The sequence below is a fragment of the Microchirus variegatus genome (assembly GCF_963457635.1).
Source record: "Microchirus variegatus genome assembly, chromosome: 3".
NCBI classification, from domain to species: domain Eukaryota; kingdom Metazoa; phylum Chordata; class Actinopteri; order Pleuronectiformes; family Soleidae; genus Microchirus; species Microchirus variegatus.
Genome location: NC_139804.1, coordinates 3,584,475 through 3,604,920, shown reverse-complemented (window position 1 = coordinate 3,604,920; position 20,446 = coordinate 3,584,475). Strand labels below are relative to the sequence as shown.

The window sequence follows — 20,446 nt, the reverse complement described above, 5'->3', positions numbered from 1 at the left end:
TTAAAACACTTTGTCAAACAAACAGGAGGAGGATTTGAGCACACAATGGAAAGGACGCTGGCCCGAGCTCACGGTGCCATAAACTCGATTATTTTAAGTGTTTGCTGGATGGACGGACGGAGGCGCACGGGCGCTAATTCTGTATATGGTGTGTCTGACGCACCGAGGATAGATTATTTGATGCAGAGGCCTCTGTCTGTGCTGCGTAAAAACAATCTAGACAAAAGCAGATTTTTTTCCCTTAATCCTCTTGAGTCATTGCCATTAAATGCAGCAGGTAAACCTTTAATAATAATTAAATATGAACTTTTGATGAACTGTTATGACAATTATGCGTCTCCCGTATGTCAATTTTTCTGATTTCTGAAGTTTGTTTCTCGTGCGTACAGAGATTGTTTTTGTTGAGTTATCGAACGGCATTTTCAAATGTGGCTGCTTCCTGTTTCTGTTCAGCCGCTTTCTGCTGTCAACATGGTGTCCGATTACTTCGTCTTAAGTTTCCAGATCGCTAAAATAACCTAATTTACCAGGCGTGCATGAGTTAAGTGGACATGTGACAAAGTCTTTTAATGCAGACAGAATTCTAATTTGCCCTTTTAAAAAAACAAAAAAAAAACGTAATTTTAGATCTATTTCTCTGTTTTTTTCATATTAATAGATTCGTTTTGCATTATAAATATGCTTTTATTGTGAAGTCCACTCCATTCCATATCAAAACGAGCACTTTTACTTTGGAATTCTGTGAAAATATGGAATACTGTTGTCATTTTAAGCTCATATTGTCATTTTATGAGCTAAATTTAGGTGGAATCTTTCTTAATTCTGCTATTTCAGAGGGCCTTTATTTTGGAACGCCGCATCAGAATGGCCTGCTATTTCGAGAGGGCCACCCTGAGGTGGTCTATTATCAGTGTAAAGTTTTCTTTTAATAACACTATGGATTTAGGCGGAATATATTTTAATTATGTTATTTCAGGGGGGCTTTTATTTTTTAATTCCACATCTGTCGCTTTTATTTTGAAATTGCAAGCTCTTACCGGATTAGTCATGGCTAGTTTACACATTTTTTTTTCGCGTGGACGCTGTGTATTGTTCAGAGCGCTTATAAGGTAAAAAACAACGCATTTATATTTATATTCCATATTTAATCTTGTGTAACGTAAACACACATTCACACTGTTTTTTATACCCATTTACTTTTTTAAACTTGTATTCTTTTCTCCGTCGCCAATTAATCACTCGCGGGCCACATAAAATGACGTGTCGGGCCACATCTGGCCCCCGGGCCTTGAGTTTGACACATGTGGTCCAGAGTATAGCGTAAAACAATGAATTTATATTTATATGTCATGTTTAACCTTCTACAGCTTAAGAGCCAGTCCCTCACTCATACATTCATACATACATTTTACTTTTGTTTTCCTTCTGATTTTGCCCTCTCTTCGTCGCCGTTGTTGTTATTGTAATGGTATTTTACGACACTTTCTCGGTGCACCTGAATGCAGCAAGACTCGACGGTCCAGAGTATAGCGTGAAACAATGCATTTATATTTATATTTCATGTTTAACCTTTGTGCAACGCAATGTGGTGGGATAAGAGCCACTTCTTCATACATTCATACGTACATTTCACTTTTGTTTCCCTTCTGTTTCTGACCTCTCTTTGTCGCCGTTGTTGTTGTTTATAATGATATTTTACAACACTTTCTCGCTGCACCTGAATGCAGCAGGACTTGAAGCTCCAGAGCCACCGCGGCGCGGCGCCCTCTCCTGGACGCGGCCGGTTCTTCACCGTGGTCACCGTTGTCAAGAAGCTGCGTCCCCGGTTGCCTGGTTGTTACTCCGGTAAACAGGTAGAAAAGTACACAAAAATGGCTCTTTATTTGACACTTTAACGAACCGTAGAGGACGTCACTCTTCAGAGGAAGTTGTTGCGGTGAATAATATGTCCTACTTTCGGGAGAAGTCCGTGAAAGCGGCGAAATGACTTAGCTCGTTGTCACAGGTGTCGTTATCCAAACACGCACTTTAACAAGCCGTGTTAGCAGCTAGCAGCTAACAGCTAGCCTGTTTCGGAGGTAAAATGTCACTCCGGCACTTTTAACTGTATATTTTTACGATGTTTTAATCACTATAAGTCAGCTCATTGGTGTATTAAAAGTAACTGGACTTGAAAAAAGACATGACATACAAAAGTAATTTAACAAAAGTCAGGATGCAAGTCCTTCAGGACAACTTCTTCTACCACTCGTATCCTTTACATGTTTGTATTATTTATTCTGTGACGTTATTCAAACGTCTCCTGAGTTAAACCGCATTCAGAATAACCAGTAATCTGTTACATCTTGTCATTATTATAATATTATTATCATATATATTTTTACATTTGAGTGGATGTCTTTATTTGTACCCCTTAATCTGATTATGCGTCCCTGTGTAGAGCTTTCACAGCAGTGGATTGAGTTATAATCGGACTATATGGGTCTGTAACATGTGGACAGGAATATGAATTAAACATACACATAGTGTCTACATATTGTGATTTTTCACTTAATCTGATTATTGATTATAGGGCGAGCAGATGAGTTTATCATAGAATATTCCTGTTTACATAAACACAGAGTATAATCGGACTATGACATCATTACTGTATGTCCACTGCTGTGAAAACTCCAGTAGGACTTAATGACAAATCAGATTATATAATCCCTAATCTGATTATTGCTATTTTTATAGTGTTATTTTTATTCTGATTTAGGTAGGTTTTTCAGACTATTGTCATGATTTGGTTAATACTGTTGTTTCCATGTAAACAAAGTCATTTTGTAGATGTGTTTTAAACAGATTGTAATGCTTTATGTATTACCCGATTACTTAGCTTACTAGATATGAATGGAACACTCAATTATTCCTAAGAATACTGTCAAAATGTGGAATATTGGACGTTTATTTGTGTTTGTAATAGAATATTTCCTTCATATTTCTTTTAAAGGTTGCAGATTAGAATGTGAATATGATTACATCTACTCCAAAAGGAGTTTGGACTATACTAATCCCAACTCATGTCTGAATAATGTCTTATTACCATTAACATCAATGGTCATATTATTGATGCTAACCCCTAATCCACCAAAATGCACACTCTTCGTGCTAAACAGTAGCTTCCTTAGTGCGCTCATTTGCAGAAATTCGAGGTTCGGAGCCGGGGGAGGCCTCGCACACGAGCGACAACTCCTGCTGGAGGAGCAGAAATTATGCAAAGCTCGAGCTCGCAAGCTTTCCCTGGAAACCACGCAACGCAGGAAGTAAGTCATTATTCATTCTGGTGTTTTATTTTACTTATTTTATTCTTTTCATATCAAAGCAGGGTCTTCTTTCTTTCTGCTGGTGTGTTTGTATGATAGCGTATGCCTCGTGGACAGGTGGCTTATTGCTTGTGATGCTCTATCTCTCTCTTGGGGCTTAGCACCTTTGAGGGATTTGACAGCGCTGACAGAGTTTTTGCAATATGGACCTGGAAATAGATCTCGGACCGCGGGGGTAACTGTGGGTCACAGCATGTGATGATTAGGAGTTTGTATCTCCTGATGCTTGTTAGTAATCAATAATATTCAAGTGTAAAAGTCACAAAGGCTGCTAATCCAAAAGTTGTTAAATATTGTTCAACTTGTTTGACCCTGTGGATGTTATTTTGTTCCACTCTGTGAACCCGGCAGTGAGCGGTGAGCTTTCATTTATTAATGACTGTTGTGTTGAAAACGCATCTCGAGGAGCAGACTCGGGTTTCTCTGTTTTAAAAACATGCCCGTTCTTGATTTAATCAGATAAAATGTGCCTCGTGTGTGTGTGTGTGTGTGATCCACAGGGCGCTGGAGGAGAGACGCAGGCAGCTGGACGTGCAGGACGAGCGGCTGAAGGAGAGCATCCTGCAGCAACGCAGGCAGCAAATACAGGACGCGACCGAGCGCTTCCAACAAGCTCATTTACCTCCCTCTCAGAGACGAAGGCGAAGTTAGTGATGTGTTTATATGTATATCTATAGAGCAATTTCACAGCAAAATTGTTTAACTTCATTACCCAGTCATTAAACAACGTTTTATGTCTTATTTTATAATAATGTACATGCTAAATATTAACTACATCAAGCGGGTCATCAAGATAACTAACTTTTGCATGGGAAAAATAAAGATTTAACGTCTTTTTCTGATGTTTCGGAGAAGAAAAATGTCGGATAATTGGCAAATATTCCAAAATCTCTCAACAGATTGATATGCACCAAGAAGCAGATGTATTTACAAATGTCTGCAGAATTATTTCCTTGCATTTTAGTGCTTCTTATACTTCATATGAGTAGTACTGACACAGACTTAGTGGGCACTTCCTGTTTGAAATGGTCGACTTCCTGTTGGGTCAAGGGCGTGTCCCTAGACATGTCCAGGGAAGGTCCCTTGTCTCACATATCGTGTTTCGTGCACATCGGTCAATGTACAGCACTACTGTTGCTGCTGATAGAGAGAATGGACAAAAAGAACACAATTACATTTGCATACTTCTCCACCAGCAGGGGGCAGGATTTAGCATTTATACCCCCATTCTTTTTCCAATAAGCCACTTTTTTACCCATTTGGTGAATGCATATTGGCTAATACCAATCTATTAAGAACGAGGCATATATGGTAAGAATTATATTGTATAAAAACAACCTGGTATTTCACAGCAGACCAACATTTCTACAATAATCTTGATTGTTTTACGTGTATTTAAGCACTGAGAATTAATGCCCACATGAATATTAACATTTAACTTCCCTGTTTGTCCTAATTGTGGGTTTTTTTGGGGTTTTTTTTAGCTTTCAGAAGAAACGTCCCGACAATCGAAGCTGCACTTGGTCAAATTCAAGGCACCGTGAGCTCAAACACCCAGCATTCACCTTTAATGTCCAACCACTCTAACATTAACAGGTGAAGGAAAACACTTTTTTGATGATTCCATCATTCCTATTATAAGAAACACTCCTTCACTTCAAGAGTTTGTACTTTTTAAAAAAAATCTGTTTTCTTTTCCAAAAGCTGCACTCCCTCTCTGAAACCTCCCCCCACGGCGTATAAACCCCCCCACTCTCCCGCCGTCTCTGCTGTGGCGGCGTACACCAAACTGCTCCAGGAACAGTTGGTGGCTCACTTCAAGAGCGGTCAAAAAGCTGGAGAGACGCAGGAGAAGCGGCAACACGACCACAGTCCACAGGTGTGTGCCTGTTATTTGTCCTACACAAGTAGACCACTAGGGTGCAGCATTGTGACACAGACTATGGAGAATAATACTTCTGCTGAAGAAGAGCTGCAAATAATGATTGCTTCTTTTATCTTTTAATTAACAATATTTTTGATTATGAAGGGATTTGTTGTTTGTTCTCAGAAATGTTAATTGGATGTACTTTTTTTCCCCCGCAAACCAAAGATATACATTTTACTGTCATAGAAGAGCAGAGAACCCCAAGGAACTGAAAAATAAACACTAATAAAACACATGTTTAATGGTAAATATATGATATTAAATGACCCAAGAAAGTGAAGGGGGCATTTGTGCTGAGCCTCCTTACGTTTGTTTATCTGGACTGACCGTTGTCATGGTTACGGCCGGGACTTTTAGCTTGTCGAAAGCCCGCGAAATTACTTTTAATCACTTAAGTTTTTAATGTATTGTTGTAGAATTTGGGTTTAAATGACCGTGCGCAGTTTGCGTTCTTGTCTTTAGAGCAAATACTGTATATAAAGGTCAATATAAACCGTGTTTTTCCTCCTTCGTTTTTATATTTCAGGACAGCTACTCGTCCGACAGCTGTGATTCTGAAAGCCCTTCAAGTCGCGACAGTTTGGAGATCGAGGAACCCGACCGCGGCCGCAATCCGCACGGCTCGTCGTTCTGGCCCTCAGACTCCGACTCAGAGAAACCCCAGAAAAACCCTGCAAATCAAATGGATTTGTTTCCCGCGACACCGGACGCGACAAGATCGGCGGCTCGGCTGCTCGACGTCAATGCGGCACCGCCGCTGTTTGAAAATCTGAAGCGGGAAGAATCGGCGGCGCTGAACAATAAGACGCACTCGGGTCTGAACAAGCGCAATTTATTCACACTTTGTGAAAGCATACACCCAGAGCACTTTGAGAACGGTCCACAAGACACAGCACTTGACTCTTCGCGTCCGAAACAAGACAATCTATTGGCTCTCACGCAGAAGAGCGTCCACGACGGCGACAGATCAAAGCCAAATGTTTTATTCAACGATAGCAAAATCTATGACATCTCCCCAAAAGGCGTTCTTCAGCAAACAGGAAGGGAAAACCACCGCCTGTCGTCCCGCAGCGAGCCCGGCACTTTCATAAACAACCTCAATTACTTCATAAACTCTGAGCTGAAACACGAGAAGGCCATTAATACGCCAACGCCGTCGAACGTTCCAGGGGACACGCCCAAGTGCCTCAAGTGTCCCGAGGAGGACAAAGAAAAGTTGGGGACATCTCATTCAGGATACCTCAAAGGGATCCTCAAAAAGAAGTCCACACGTAGTACGCCCGGAGATGCTACGTGCGCGTCCCAGTTAGGCCATTTGATTTTTGCAAAACAAGTAGCTTTAGCGATCAGAGACAGCGTCGAACTGACAAAGGTCAAAGCTCACGACGTTGAGAGCAACATCATCAAGAAGAAGCTGCGCTGGTTCGACGGCGTACGCGTGGAAGGCGAGGACGAAGGACGCATGAAAGCAGCCGCAGACCACCAGCAGCGATGTCTCGGCGCGGTCTCATGGGCTTCCAAGGCTGCAGCCGGCGTGACCCCGCCGCTCTCGCTTGGTTATCAGTTTACAAAGAAAGCGTGGGCAGATGTCGGCGTTCAAGTCAGTTTACCGCAGGAGCGAGCCAACGAGGTCAAGGTGCAAGGCAGCACCAGGCCCGGCGGCCCCAAGGTCCCTCAGAGAGCCTCGTCGGGTCCTGTTTCTACACAGACCAGAAAGGGCACCGTCATACGACCTCAATCTGCCACCGAGGTCAATCAGATTGCCAGAAGCCAAGGGAAGGTCATGGTGCCCCGCCCACCTCCTCGGACCGAGTCGTCAGCCGAGGAAAAGAAGACGTGTGTCGTTCATGCGTGCGGCGCGGATCAAGGCTTTTCCTCAACATGCACGCCCAATTTAACCAGCACTAACAGCGCTGTTGCGTACACACCGATGCCACCGTCGTACACGCACCCCGCCTCGGAGGGAAAGACCAACTCGGGTCATCTGGAAACTCAGGGATGTGGCAGGAGAGGAACTGGGTTCAACGAAAAACGCTTCTGTTTGAATTCCACGCCTACAGATGAGGAGATTGCGGAGCTCTGGCACAGCATCCGCGGCGTTTTCACCACCAAGGAAGGTAATGTATATTCATTCATTATATATTAATCCCTTTTTATACCTTGTCTTGACATACACTTTTGCTGAGGGATAATCTCAATCTCATCAAAGTATATGATTTCTAAGAGATCTATGGGCTGAAAAAACTGAATTTATCTCATTTATATTTGAATTTGAATTGCTAAACGTGAATAATTGCATTGAAAAAAAACTGAATTTGAATCATTAATATTTGAATTTTAATTGCTAAACTTGATTAATTGCATTAAAATAACTGAATTATTTTGAATCGTTTATATTTGAATTTGAATAGCTAAACTTGAATAATTGCATTAAAAAAACTCAATTTGAATAATTTATATCTGAATTTGAATTGCAAAACTTGAATAATTGCATTAAAAAAACTGAATTTGAATAATTTATATTTGAATTTGAATAGCTAAACTTGAATTATTGCATTGAAAAACTGAATCTGAATAGTATAATTTGAAATTGAATTTTTCAAATTCAACATGTCATTTCTCAAAATTCAGATTCAGTTCTTAAAATTCAGATTCAAATCACTGTGAACAGACATAGTTCAAGGGTGAAGGAAGAACAATCGAGATACAAATTCAGTTTTTTAATGCAATTTTATCAAGTTTAGCAATTCAAATTCAAATATAAATGATTCAAATTCAGTTTCTGGTGGCACATATTTCAGCCCATAGAGATCCTTTTACAGTGGAACATTCATAATTTACACCACAGTTAATTTCATTAAATCAACCCATATTCATTACGACTCAACTACTCTCTCTCTCATGCTCACACATACAGAAAATGTGTAAAGGAAGCCAGTGATATGTCGAGATGTGACCTCGGTTGACCCTTGAACCGTCCTGTCTCGCAGTGGACTGTTGTCTGTCTCGGCTCCAGTCCGTTTGCCAATAACCTGTCCCCGTGTTGTTGCCTTGAGCAGTGATAGTGTAATCAGCTCCTCCTACTGGTGGCTCTGAGCCATATTTCCTCCTCCACTGAAATACATCATACTTGTGTTCTGCAGACATTTCACACTACGACTATCTAAGATAATCCCGCTAACGAGACGCAGGTTGAGCAGCCAAATTAAGAATCCTGCCGCTCCAATTAAATTCTGCAATTGATTGATTGTAAAGGCATTCACCTATGAATTTATCTTGTATTATTTTATTTGGAAAGAACAGGACGAGAGCATATTCAACAACTGACGAGTGTTGTTGGGATATAATCAGTACTTTTTGTGTTTTCTGTTATTATAATAATATCAAAGATTTCATTAGGCCACACGGTTGGTGTAGTGGTTAGCACTCTGGCCTTTGCAGGAGTTTGCATTTTCTCCCCCGTGTGTGCGTGGGTTTTCTTGCTGATTTGGCGACATTGGACACTCTGAAGTGACCGTGAGAGTGAATTATTGTTTGTCTCTACCCTACCGTTCAAAAGCTTGGGGTCACCTATACAATTTCTTTTGTGTTTTCCATTAAAATTCACACTTTTGTTCATCAAAAGAGCTCCAAAATGAATGGAAAAATATAGTCAAGACATTGACAAGATGAGAAATAATATTTGCCCTTGCGTCAAAGAACCAACAAAACCAAGGGTTTTCAAGGGTTTTGAAATGGGCCTCTATACTATTCCATTAAAAACCAGACGTTTGCAGCTAGAATAGTCGTTTACCACATAACAATGTATAGAGTGTATTTATGATTAATTTAATGTTATATTCATTGAAAAAAAGAAGTTGCTTTTCCTTAAAAAATAAGGACATTTCTAATTGACCTCACACTTTTGAACGGTAGTGTATGTGTGGCCATGTGATGGAGTGGCGACCTCTTCACCCCTATGCCTTTCAATTAGAGGTGGGCACTATTCGTCTCTCAAAGATAAAACACTAGTGGTAACCTAGTGTTAACGCATGAAGCCGTTTCCGTGACGACTGACCTGGAAAAAGACGCGCGTGACGTCATGTTTTTACGTGCCGTGACACCAGAGTCCAGGCACCGTTTAGCAGTTAGCTCCATTAGATGCATTAGCTCCTTTAGCGCCAGTTAGCACGCCTACAGTCAAACTGGAGCGATCTGTTCATTAAATAACCAGCGTACCTGTGTACTGCTGTATGCGTGCCTCTGTTTTTAAAGTTTAGCGTTACTTTGGAGACTCATTTTAATAATCGGGTGTCGCGTAAACATGGCGTCACGCGCGTCTTTTTCAGTTATCTCATGTAATGAATCTGTAGTATCTGGGGTTCTCTGAGGAACTTTTAATGCAGTTGTTGTTTAGTCCAGTTTAAAGTATCCATCCATTACGGTTGTGGAGCCGATCCCAGCTGACAGTGGGCGAGAGGCAGGGTTCACCATGGACAGACGGCCAAACCATCACCGGGGTTACATACGAAGACAAATGACCATTCACACTCAACAGTCTTTGGACTCAGATAGAACTCTAACCCTGAACGTATCCCTTAATCCCACTAGTGAATTGACTTTTTATGCTCATGTAATTGTTTATTTGTGTGTTTGTTTGTTCTAATTCAAACAAATGCATCATCTTTCAGTGAAACCCCCTGTTATCAGAGTCCCGTCAGTGGAGAGGAAACTCGGCGTGGAGCAGAGCAGACCTTTGTCTAAGCTTCCTCAGGTACATGTGTGCAGTTTTAGCTTCTGGGTGGGAAGCTTGTGGATAATTTGCTCGCAGATCAGTGAACGGATGTGTTCCGACACGTTTAAATCCCCCCTTTTTTATTGTTTTCCCCTTTAATGATGTTCTTAGCGTTAGTGAAAAAAAAAAACGCAGTTTAATTCTCCCTCAGATGAGACACGCTCGTCACCTAATGTTTGTATTGTGTGCGCCGCGTGAATGTTATGTAAGGATAATCTAGGGCCTTAAATGACTTAGCGTGCTTGTTTTTCTTTGTGCAGCCAATAAAACAGATGGCGGAGCCAGTCGTGAAGTTTTCCAGAGGCTTTATAGACGATGGTAAGATGGTGGTTTTGCATATTTGTCAGTGAAAACACTCAAATTCCTTTTCATATATATATTTTTTAGTAAAAAAAACAACAGCACATTTCGTTTTTTAACATAAATCCTTACACTTTTTTTGTGTCTAACCCTGAGGAGCAGCCCAGTTGCACTTGGCCGAAGGACGCCCTGCTGCAGACCCACGCAAAGCCAGAGTTATTGCGGGTGCCATGGAAACGGCCCAAACACAGTGTCCAGGAACAGGGCAGCAGCGTGGGGAACTCACCAGCCTCTCCTTGGAGGAGCAGAGAATCCTTCTGTCTCTGGACAGACTCAACCACCGTCTGTACTGTGAGTACTTTGAGTGAAGGTTGTCTGTTTTGATGTTGTTGTCATTTCACTGCAGGATCACTGTCTGGGACTCTCTGCAGGTATGCAGGGACAAGTTCCTGGTCCTATCAGCAGCAGGCAGGGCCTTGTACTCATTGATGCTCCTCCTGTAAGTGTTCATGACGCTGATGGGTTCATGTTTTTGTGAGTGAATATAATATATTTACTGTTGTGTACGGAAGAGGATTAGTGCCACACAGGGAAAAAAATATTTGAGTTCTGAGTTTAAACTCACAATTGTGACTTTAAACTAACTGAGGATTCTGACTTTAAACTCATAATTCAAACTTTAAAACTCAGAATTGTGACATTATTCTGACTTTAAACTCATAATTCAGACTTTAAAACTCAGATTTTCGACTTTGAACTCATTATTCTGACTTTATTTCAACTCAGAATTATGACTTTAAAACTCAGAATTATGACTTTATTCTCAGAATTTTGGCTTTAAATTCAGAATTATGACTTTGAAACTCAGAATTATGACTTTATTCTCACTTTAAACTCTTTATTCTCACTTTAAACTCATTATTCTGACATTATTCTCAGAATTACGACTTTAAACTCAGAATTTGGACTTTAAAACTCAGAATTATGACTTTAAATGTATTCTTTAAACTTTTAACTTCATTCTCATTTTAAACTCAGAATTCTAACTTTATTCTCAGAATTCTGACTTTAAAACTCATTATTCTGACTTTAAACTCAGAACCCCGTTATTGTTTTCCTGTGTGGCCCTAATCCTCTTCTGTAGTTGTGTTTAATTAATTCCTTGTTTTTTTTTTGTTTTATTTCTCCCTCTGTTTTTCAGACAAAGGAAATGAAAGTCACAAACCACGATAAGCAGCGTCTGTTCTCGGCGAACAACCACTCCCTGCACTCAAAGAAGTTCTGACAGAAAGCATGTGAGGTCCTCACTCACCCACTTATGCATCATTCATAACGAGTGTAACCAAGCACTTTATTACCCTTTCGATTTAATCTCTATCAAACCAAATGTGCCTTTTTGGATTATCATTGAGGACAAAGCCAAAATATACTGATTTATTCGTTTAACATCTACTGTATCAATGATTTCCTTGAGGAAATATTCATATTCAAGACACCGAAAAGTCACAAAATCTTGTTTTAAATATTGAAAAACACTTTAATCAATGAATCTATTCAAAAAAAATAGTTGCACTGTTGTTTCAGGAAGTGTTAAATCCACAGATAGTGAGTCCACATTGTTGTTTTACCGCCATATTTAAAGAGTAATCCACTGTTGACATATCTAACTGTGCAAACACGCTCGACGCATTGTGATTTTCCCCGCATTGCATTACTCGCACACTCGCCAGATTATTTGTCTGTTTAATGTGGCACGTAAAGGTAAAGCGGTGCCACCAAAATGTCCTCAGATCATTCCCTCCTTAAAGGTCAAGTCTTTTCTGTATTTACATCTATTTTGGGGAGCGTATCAGTTGTAAAAAAGTGACGCGTAAAGCTCCGCGTTGACTGATAAATTGCCTGGGAGCAGTCGGTGTGTGTGTGTGTGTGTCCATAAATACACCGATTCGGGAGCGGAAGTGCTGCTTAAAGAGAGAAAGAAGTGTCACAAAGGTGAAGAAGGCGTGTTTGGCGGCTGCAAAAAAGAGCACAGTTATCGTCTTGCGCGCAAAGACTCGACGTACTGGCTCAACGAGGTGAATCTCAGCCAGCTGTGTCTTCAGCTGAGTCGGTTACTGACGCATTGTATTTATTCTTTCATTTTTACTGCGTTATTTATGTGTGAAATAAGAGCATTTAAAAGGTGCATGAGTCAGGTCGGGTTGGGGGGGGGTTAAAATAGCTGTAGGGATTATTCCTGTGAGTTGAGTTGCCCCTCCTTCAGCAGCATGTCTGGTTTTGCCCCTCCGTCAGCCTGCTGGAACTTGCTGCAAAGAGGTGGCGGGCGGGCGGGCGGGCGGCGGCGGCGGAAGCCCGAGCTCATTTAAAGTGTCGGGTTCCACCAAAGGTGATGATTTTTTTATACGTTTAAACACAGGTTTCTGGTTCTTTGAATGTCTGAAGGAGGAGGAGCTTGAATTAGATTGTGTGTGTGTGTCATAAATCAAGTGGATTTCAACCCGTCACATGAATACAAACTGCAGTGTCTGCACAGCACTGAGCTGTCAGTCACTATTCTTCTGCAGGGAATTCTCTGAAAATCTCCTCCCTCGCTGCTGTAAATGTTCAGTGTCATTACGCCACACACACACACACACACAATGCTGAGAGTAAATGACATTTAAGCCTCTCAGCGGCACAACACCCAGAAACTCGACAAGAAAGGGCAAAGACTTTTTTGAACGTGAGTGAGGGAAGACGTGTTTTTTTTTTTTTTCACGCGTGCAAGTTCCAGCTTGTATTCCCGGGTTCTGTCGTGAGTTTTGTTACACTTCATTTAAGCGACGGGTCTGCTCTTGTCCGGTCGCTGTAAAAGCAGTAATTACACGGATGTATGTAAAAAAACAACTATTAAAAAATATGTTTACATGCCCTTTTTTTATTGTTATTTGCTAACAAACAGATAAAAAATGACAAAGAATGGGGTTTCAGTGGAAAACTGAAAATGTAAACATGTTAAAACACTTAAAATATATTTCCTATGTGCTATAATTATGCTAATTAGTCTTGTCTTTGCACCAAGAACATTTGGGTTCACGACCCGGTCGGAACAAGGGCTTTTCTGCATGGGGATTCCTGCGTTTTCTCGCCTTGTGTCCATCCTCCCACAGTCCGAAAACATGCAGATTTGGGGATTAGGCCAATTGGACGCTCTAAATTGACCATAGATGTGAGTGTAAGTTATGGTTATTTGCCTCTTTGTGACCCTGTGACCCCACCTTTCGCCCTACGTGAGCTGAGATTGGCACCAGCGACCCTCATGTGGAGGATAAAGCAGTAGAAAATGGATTATATTTGATAGATTACAATGCAGGTCTTGAAATCTGCACTTATTCTGGTTCACAGTTGAGAGGGGGGGGGGGAGACAATAACTCCATAGGGTGGTGGGTTTTTGTCTGGAACTGGAAATGGTTTGGCCCAAATGGAAAGTGAAAGTTGAAACACCTCAGCGTGAGATGATTTATTTCCACATATGAATGACGAATGAGACTTAAATCAAATCTGGCGACGTCTGAGATCCATGTGCTTTTTTATGCCTGTTTACACTCATATGGGTCAAAATCAGATGTGGGTCACTTGCGCCATGCAGTGTGAACGCAGCCCTGTAGAGACACATAAAGACAAGGAGGTTGGGTTGTGTATGCTTTAACATGGACTACCCATTAAGCACAGCAGGGGGCACTGTAGAGCTCCTCCACCTGCCTGTAGTAACATCGTGTGCCACGAGGGCGTTTCAAACAGATTGCTGCTGCTGCTGCTCCACCTCAGTCTGAGTGGGTGGTCCCAACACTGCAGTCCATCTCTTGAACGTGTCAGAGTGCACGACAATGATGTGAAAATGAGCACTTTCACCCCCACCCCCATCCCCACAAATAAAATAATGGAGATGACTTGACCGGGGCAGCGTGTGAGTGTGTGACTCATTCACACATCGGAAACCTGTGGGATTATAATATAGTGTGCACTAAATATTATTAGTTCTCAGAATATGTGTGCACATTTAAAAGTACCCAGCAGGGATTATGGGACAATGTTTACATTATGGGCACTGGGTAATCTGAGTTTGATGTTATAATCTGATTATTACTTACATACATGTCCATTTAAATGTGACACCACATCTTCCACATCTGAGTCCCCTTGAGACTCATAATCAGACTATAATCTGTCAAATGCATGGAATATTGTCTCAGAAAATCATGTAAACGTTTTTTTTTTTTTTTTTACAGATTATGATGGATTAGGGTTAGTTGCTAATTTAAGCAGTCCATTCATGTTCCTGTATACATGTTACAGAGAACAGTCTGATGACTCGCATCAAGATTATATTAATTGCTGTAAAATTATAATCCATTTAAGACTAACACATGACTACATAATGCTCATTTAAAAGTATACAGCAGGGATTACGAGACAATGTTTACATGGACATTGGTAATCTGAGTTTGATTACATTCAACGGATTTTATAATCTTATTATTAATTCATACATGGACTCATTATCAGAATATAATCTGTAAAATGCATAGAATTCTTTAAGAATATGTCAAAAATTTTTTACAGATTATGATGGATTAGGGCTAGTTGAGTTGCTAATTTAAGCAGTCCATTAATATTCCCGTTGGTCCATGAGTTTGGTCTGATGACTCGCATCTCGATTATATTAACTGCTGTAAAATTATAATCCAGTTAAGACTAACACATGTCTACATACTGTAACGCAACTAAACTCAAAATACTCTGATTATGGTGTATTCCGAGTACAGAATACACAAGATATTAAGGGAAAAGAAAAGTTGTTTACATGGCAGACTGCTGTCTTAATCCGGTTCGTACCACTATACCGCAGTCTTGGGGGGGTTCTGTAAATCTAATCTATAGGAGACACGTTGTCAAACCTGTTGCACGCTGCTGCCAAAAAAAGTTTAGAAAGTGCTATCAAAAATAAGTGTAAGCAAATGTGTGTGTGAGAGCTCTTTAATGTGTCCACCGGGAGCTCTTACAGTGTCAGTGCACGGGTGTTTAACTGGCCTTCATAATCATTCATTCACTAGATGGATGGGAAAAAAGGGCCTGTGTAGCCAAAGAGACTGGATCTTGACAAAATGATTTCTCAATGGAAGAGGGGCCTCATTAGCATCACAATTGTGGGAACTGCATGGATCTACTTTTTTCATGAGCACTGTAAAAAAGAAAAGAAAAGAAAGAAAGATAGAGAGGTAGATAGAGAGCTATTATAGTGCCATTATATAGACTATACTCGTGTATATGTATGATCATTTTTATGTTGCCATTTTATCCATATTTCAAAAACATGCATTATTTCAACTAAAAACAAAGAATAATAAATATTGATAAAATAATTTTAAAGTTCAGCTAGATAGTTTGTGTGTGTGTTAATGTAACTCAACAAATAACTTGGTTGATATAAATCGAGTAACTATCAGGATAAATGTTAGATCAAGAACAAGTTAAAGAAACGTTATAATAGATTTTTTTTTTTTATGAACAAATACACAAACATTCAAAGCATAAATATTCTGTTAATATAAATATATATATAATCACTTACCTTACTAAAATTATATTTTAATGTTATTGCATTTCATTATATATATATTCAGACTTTCATTGTATATATTCAGAGCTTCTTGAAATATATTCAGACTTTCATCATATATATTCAGACTTTCATTATATATATTCCGACGTTCCACCGTTTCTGTTCAAATATGGTTGGGATTTATGAAGGAAAAGTCAGTGTTTGGTTGTAAATAGATTTAAAAATAAATGCTGTTCTGTCGCTTTCTTTCTTTCTTCCTCTGAGGCCTCTGGGTTTCACTGACTGTACCTTTAAAGAGCCCTGTCCCAATTAAAGCCAAGCTCCGCCCCTGGAGCAGACGTCCCATGAGTCATAAAGTTTGATGTCCTGCCCAAAGTTTAGAGCCGACCGGGACTCAACTTTTTTTTTTTTCCTCTCTCCTCTGTGTTGAAAGTGAGCTGCAGAGATTTTTCGTCCCACGAACGAACCATGATTTTATTCCTGTCTGTTTTCTAACTTTCTCTGAGTGGGACTTTTCTTCTTTTTCTTTTTTCTTTTTTCCAGCGGCGGAGTTTTTCAGTTTTGTTTTTTTTTTCCCGTCTTTTTGTGTTTGCGTCTGCTTTTTTTTTTTTTTTCTCTTGGAAAAAACTGGGGCCGGACGACAACACAGATTCCTGTGTGGAGTAGATATGCGCTTTGTTACGTTCACAAGTATGCCAGCAAGAAACAACAGGGAAGCGCCGTGTTTCACTGCACATATCGACAGCTAACACACACACACATAGAAGAAAAGAAAACGAGCCAAAGTGGGGAAAGTTTAGAATGACTCTGGATAAGTTTTGCTGCTGAAGCGGGCGTCGAGAGAGCCATTTTTCCTCCTGCGTAAAAGTTTGGGGAACACTTTTTTTCCCCCTCTCGTTTGCGTGCGCTCCTAAATCGCGGATTTATATTTATATATATATTAAAAACAAGTTGGCAAGACTGTTTTGGGACAATGGATCCGAGCCAGCACAACCCTCCTGCCGGGCACCAAATCGTCCATGTACGCGGTGACTCAGAGACGGACCTGGAGGCGCTCTTTAACGCCGTGATGAACCCAAAAGGCACCATCGTGCCTCCCTCCGTGCCCATGAGGATGAGGAAGCTGCCAGACTCTTTCTTCAAACCCCCAGAACCAAAGTCCCATTCCAGACAAGTAAGCCCGCCCTATCGCTCTCTCTCCTCTGCCCCCTTTTCCCAGAAATCACGGTGAAAGCTTCAAGGCCCATCCTGTATGTGTGTGTGTGAGTGTGTGTGTGTGTGTGCGCTCCGCTGCGCTCAGGCCTCTAAAACTTCATCCAACTCTGTTTTGTTGTTCATTTCTTCACATTCGTGTCCACATTTTAACACGAATTCGTCCACTCTCGCCTTCGGGTCGTCGTTTCCCCAACAGGCAACAACTTGTTTTTGGGGGATAGATTTTACGCTTGTTGTGTTTGTGCGTAAAAGTTACGCACGAAAACGATCCAAAACTGCGACTTCACCGCTTTTTCTACACAAAACACAGGAAGTTTGTATCGTTTATTAGACCGAAAGTGAGTTGTCAGACAGTGTTTGTGTAGCTGCACGGGACAAGGTTTTTTTTAAAGTTAATGCTTCGTTTAAGAGGTGAATAACCGCAGAGGGTTAGAAATAAACTCGTCAAAAGTTGATATTTTTTTCGTCTAGTTTTGGTCATAAATGATGGTTGAATTCGTCCTGATCCCAAAACAACTGTTGCTTGTGGTCCTGGTGGAGCTTTACAGTCAGCGCCACTGCGCATGTGTTGTTATGCAGCTCTGTGCTGTCCCACACAGGAATCAGATCCCCCCTCCCCCCATACATACACACACACACACAGAAAGACAGGGGTTACAGCTATTATTCTAAGGACACTGCATTGACTTCCATTCATTTACACAGACTGAAACTAAAGTGTTAACATGTTATAACACTATATCCACAACTCAACCCAGCTTAACCTGTCTCATTAGGACCAGGTTCTGGGTCTTTACTGGTCCTGACAAAGTCAGTGTTTATGCATGTAAAAATAATAATAAGAAAAGGTGCTAAAATAAAGAGGTAACAAATTCAAGTACACACACACACACACACTCCTCCCTCCTCCTGTTACCCCTCCCCCACCCAAACAACACTTCAACATGCCTTCACATGCACACGAGTAAATGATGGATCTCCACTAACACGCATGTGGAGTGATTTGAGAAAGTGACTGTGGTGTTAAACACAGTCTTATTTATGTACAGTATTTAGACCTCAACCCTTCCCCTGCAGATTCTATTCAATTCGACCCGTTTTCCTGTTTGTATTTATCGTACTTGTCTATCAAATCTGTCCTCAGATGTCGCCTGGAGACTTTAAAAAGCGCTGTTTCTCAGTTTACTGTCACACAGGAGCAAAGGGACGGTTCATTAAGAAGTAAATTTAGTCGTTAACTACAACTTGTCATCTTTAGGTTAATTTTAATTCTTATATTTGTTTTAAACCTGACCTGAAATGCTTTCAGACTTTCATTATATATATTCAGACTTTCATTATACATATTCAGACTTTCTTTATGTTTATATTCAGACTTTCATTATATATATTCAGACTTTCTTTATGTATATATTCAGACTTTCATTATATATATTCAGACTTTCATTATAAATATTCAGACTTTCTTTATGTATATATTCAGACTTTAATTATATATAGTCAGACTTTAATTCTTTATATTCAGACATTGAATATATATATTCAGACTTTCATTATATATTTTCAGACTTTCTTTAAATATATTCAGACTTTCATTATATTTATATACAGACTTTCATTATATATATTTCGACTTTCATTATATATATTCAGACTTTAATTCTTTATATTCAGACATTCAATATATATATATTCAGACTTTTATTATATATATTCAGACTTTCATTATATTTATATATATTCAGACTTTCATTATATATATTTCGACTTTCATTATATATATGTTCAGACTTTAATTCTTTATATTCAGACATTCAATATATATATATTCAGACTTTTATTATATATATTCAGACTTTCATTATATATATTTCGACTTTCATTATATACATTCAGACTTTCTCATATCTATTCAGGCTTTCATTATATATATATATGTATATTCTTAAATTAGGATTACTTTGCATTTCCTTGCATAAAGATTTATGTCACTTCTGTTCAGGGCTAAAACTTACTAAATAATGACTTTTATAATCGATAAATCTGTTGATTATCCTCTTAATTACTTCTTCAGTCCAAACACTTTAAAATAAATGTGCATCCTTCTCTTAAAGTGAACACAACTATTATATACAATGAAAGTGGTAAGAAAGAAAAATGTATTTCCTGACATCACTTCCTCCTCCTCCCTCTCCCAGGCCAGCACAGATGCAGGCAGCGGCGGCGTCCTCACCCCCCACCACGTCCGCGCTCACTCGTCCCCAGCGTCCCTGCAGCTGGGAGGGGTTTCTGGAGGCTCCATGTCCGGCATGCCCCCTGCAGGTGCTTCCCCTCAACACCTCCGCCAGTCCTCGTACGAGATCCCCGACGACGTGCCGCTTCCGCACGGGTGGGAGATGGCCAAGACCCAATCCGGCCAGAGATACTTCCTCAAGTAAGTCAATGCTTATAGTTTATTCTCAGTGTAACAACGTGGTATTAGTATGTTTATGACATCTTAAGTAGTAGTTTTTGATGATGAGAATGGATGTGACATTCATCCTTCCTTATCTCCAACATGCATTTTCATTGTTATAATCAAGAAATAAGATGATAAAAACCGTATAATATTACTTTATTTATACCAATATGTAAGGAATTGATATTAAGCAAGTTATCAGAGGTTGAGTGTAGGAAACTGTCGAGAAGAGTTGTTGTGGATCCACTGATTGCATTTAAAGTCATTTATGTTTCATTTATGTCACAAAAACAACACTTATAGTTTATTCTGAGTGTAACAACATGGTATTAGTATGGTAATACTTATGTTTATGACATTTAAGCAGTAGTTTGGTGATGAGAATTGGTGTAGGCGACCGTCAGTGCCATGAAATGACAATTTTATAAACCTTCCTTATCTCCATTGTGCATTTTCATTGTTAAAATCAAGAAATAAGATAATAAAAACCATATAATATGACTTTACGTATACCAATATGTAAGGGATTGACATTTAAGCAAGTTATCAAAGAGGAGTGTAGGAAACTGTCGAGAAGAGTTGTCGATTGCATTTAAAGTCATTTATATACAATTTTTGTCACAAAAACAACACATATAGTTTATTCTCAGTGTAAGAACATGCTGATACTTCTGTTTATGACATTTAAGCAGTAGTTTGGTGATGAGAATTGATGTAGGCGACCGTCAGTGCCATGAAAATGACAATTTTATAAACCTTCCTTATCTCCAACATGCATTTTCATTCTTAAAATCAATAAATAAGA

The 20,446-nt window shown here is 39.8% G+C and overlaps 2 protein-coding genes across 2 annotated transcripts in view; both read left to right on the top strand.

The window, feature by feature from the left end:
* Positions 1-2,215: 2,215 nt before the first annotated feature.
* Positions 2,216-11,651, top strand: cep126 (centrosomal protein 126; the record flags this gene model as incomplete). The annotated part of the gene is made up of 11 exons (XM_083886399.1): positions 2,216-2,250; positions 3,186-3,305; positions 3,866-4,011; positions 4,850-4,961; positions 5,070-5,244; positions 5,819-7,409; positions 9,963-10,045; positions 10,327-10,384; positions 10,523-10,717; positions 10,798-10,865; positions 11,568-11,651. 11 exons carry the CDS (start codon positions 2,216-2,218, stop codon positions 11,649-11,651), a joined length of 2,667 nt encoding a protein of 888 aa, XP_083742525.1.
* A 5,025-nt stretch (positions 11,652-16,676) lies between these two features.
* The window catches only part of LOC310924610 (transcriptional coactivator YAP1-like), a gene marked incomplete at its 3' end in the record, with an annotated part of 29,396 nt that continues 25,626 nt past the window's right edge, over positions 16,677-20,446 (top strand). Inside the window, 2 exon segments of the mRNA XM_083886398.1 lie at positions 16,677-17,142; positions 19,382-19,617. Of these exon segments, the coding sequence (XP_083742524.1) occupies positions 16,942-17,142; positions 19,382-19,617 (437 nt within the window). The 5' untranslated portion in view covers positions 16,677-16,941.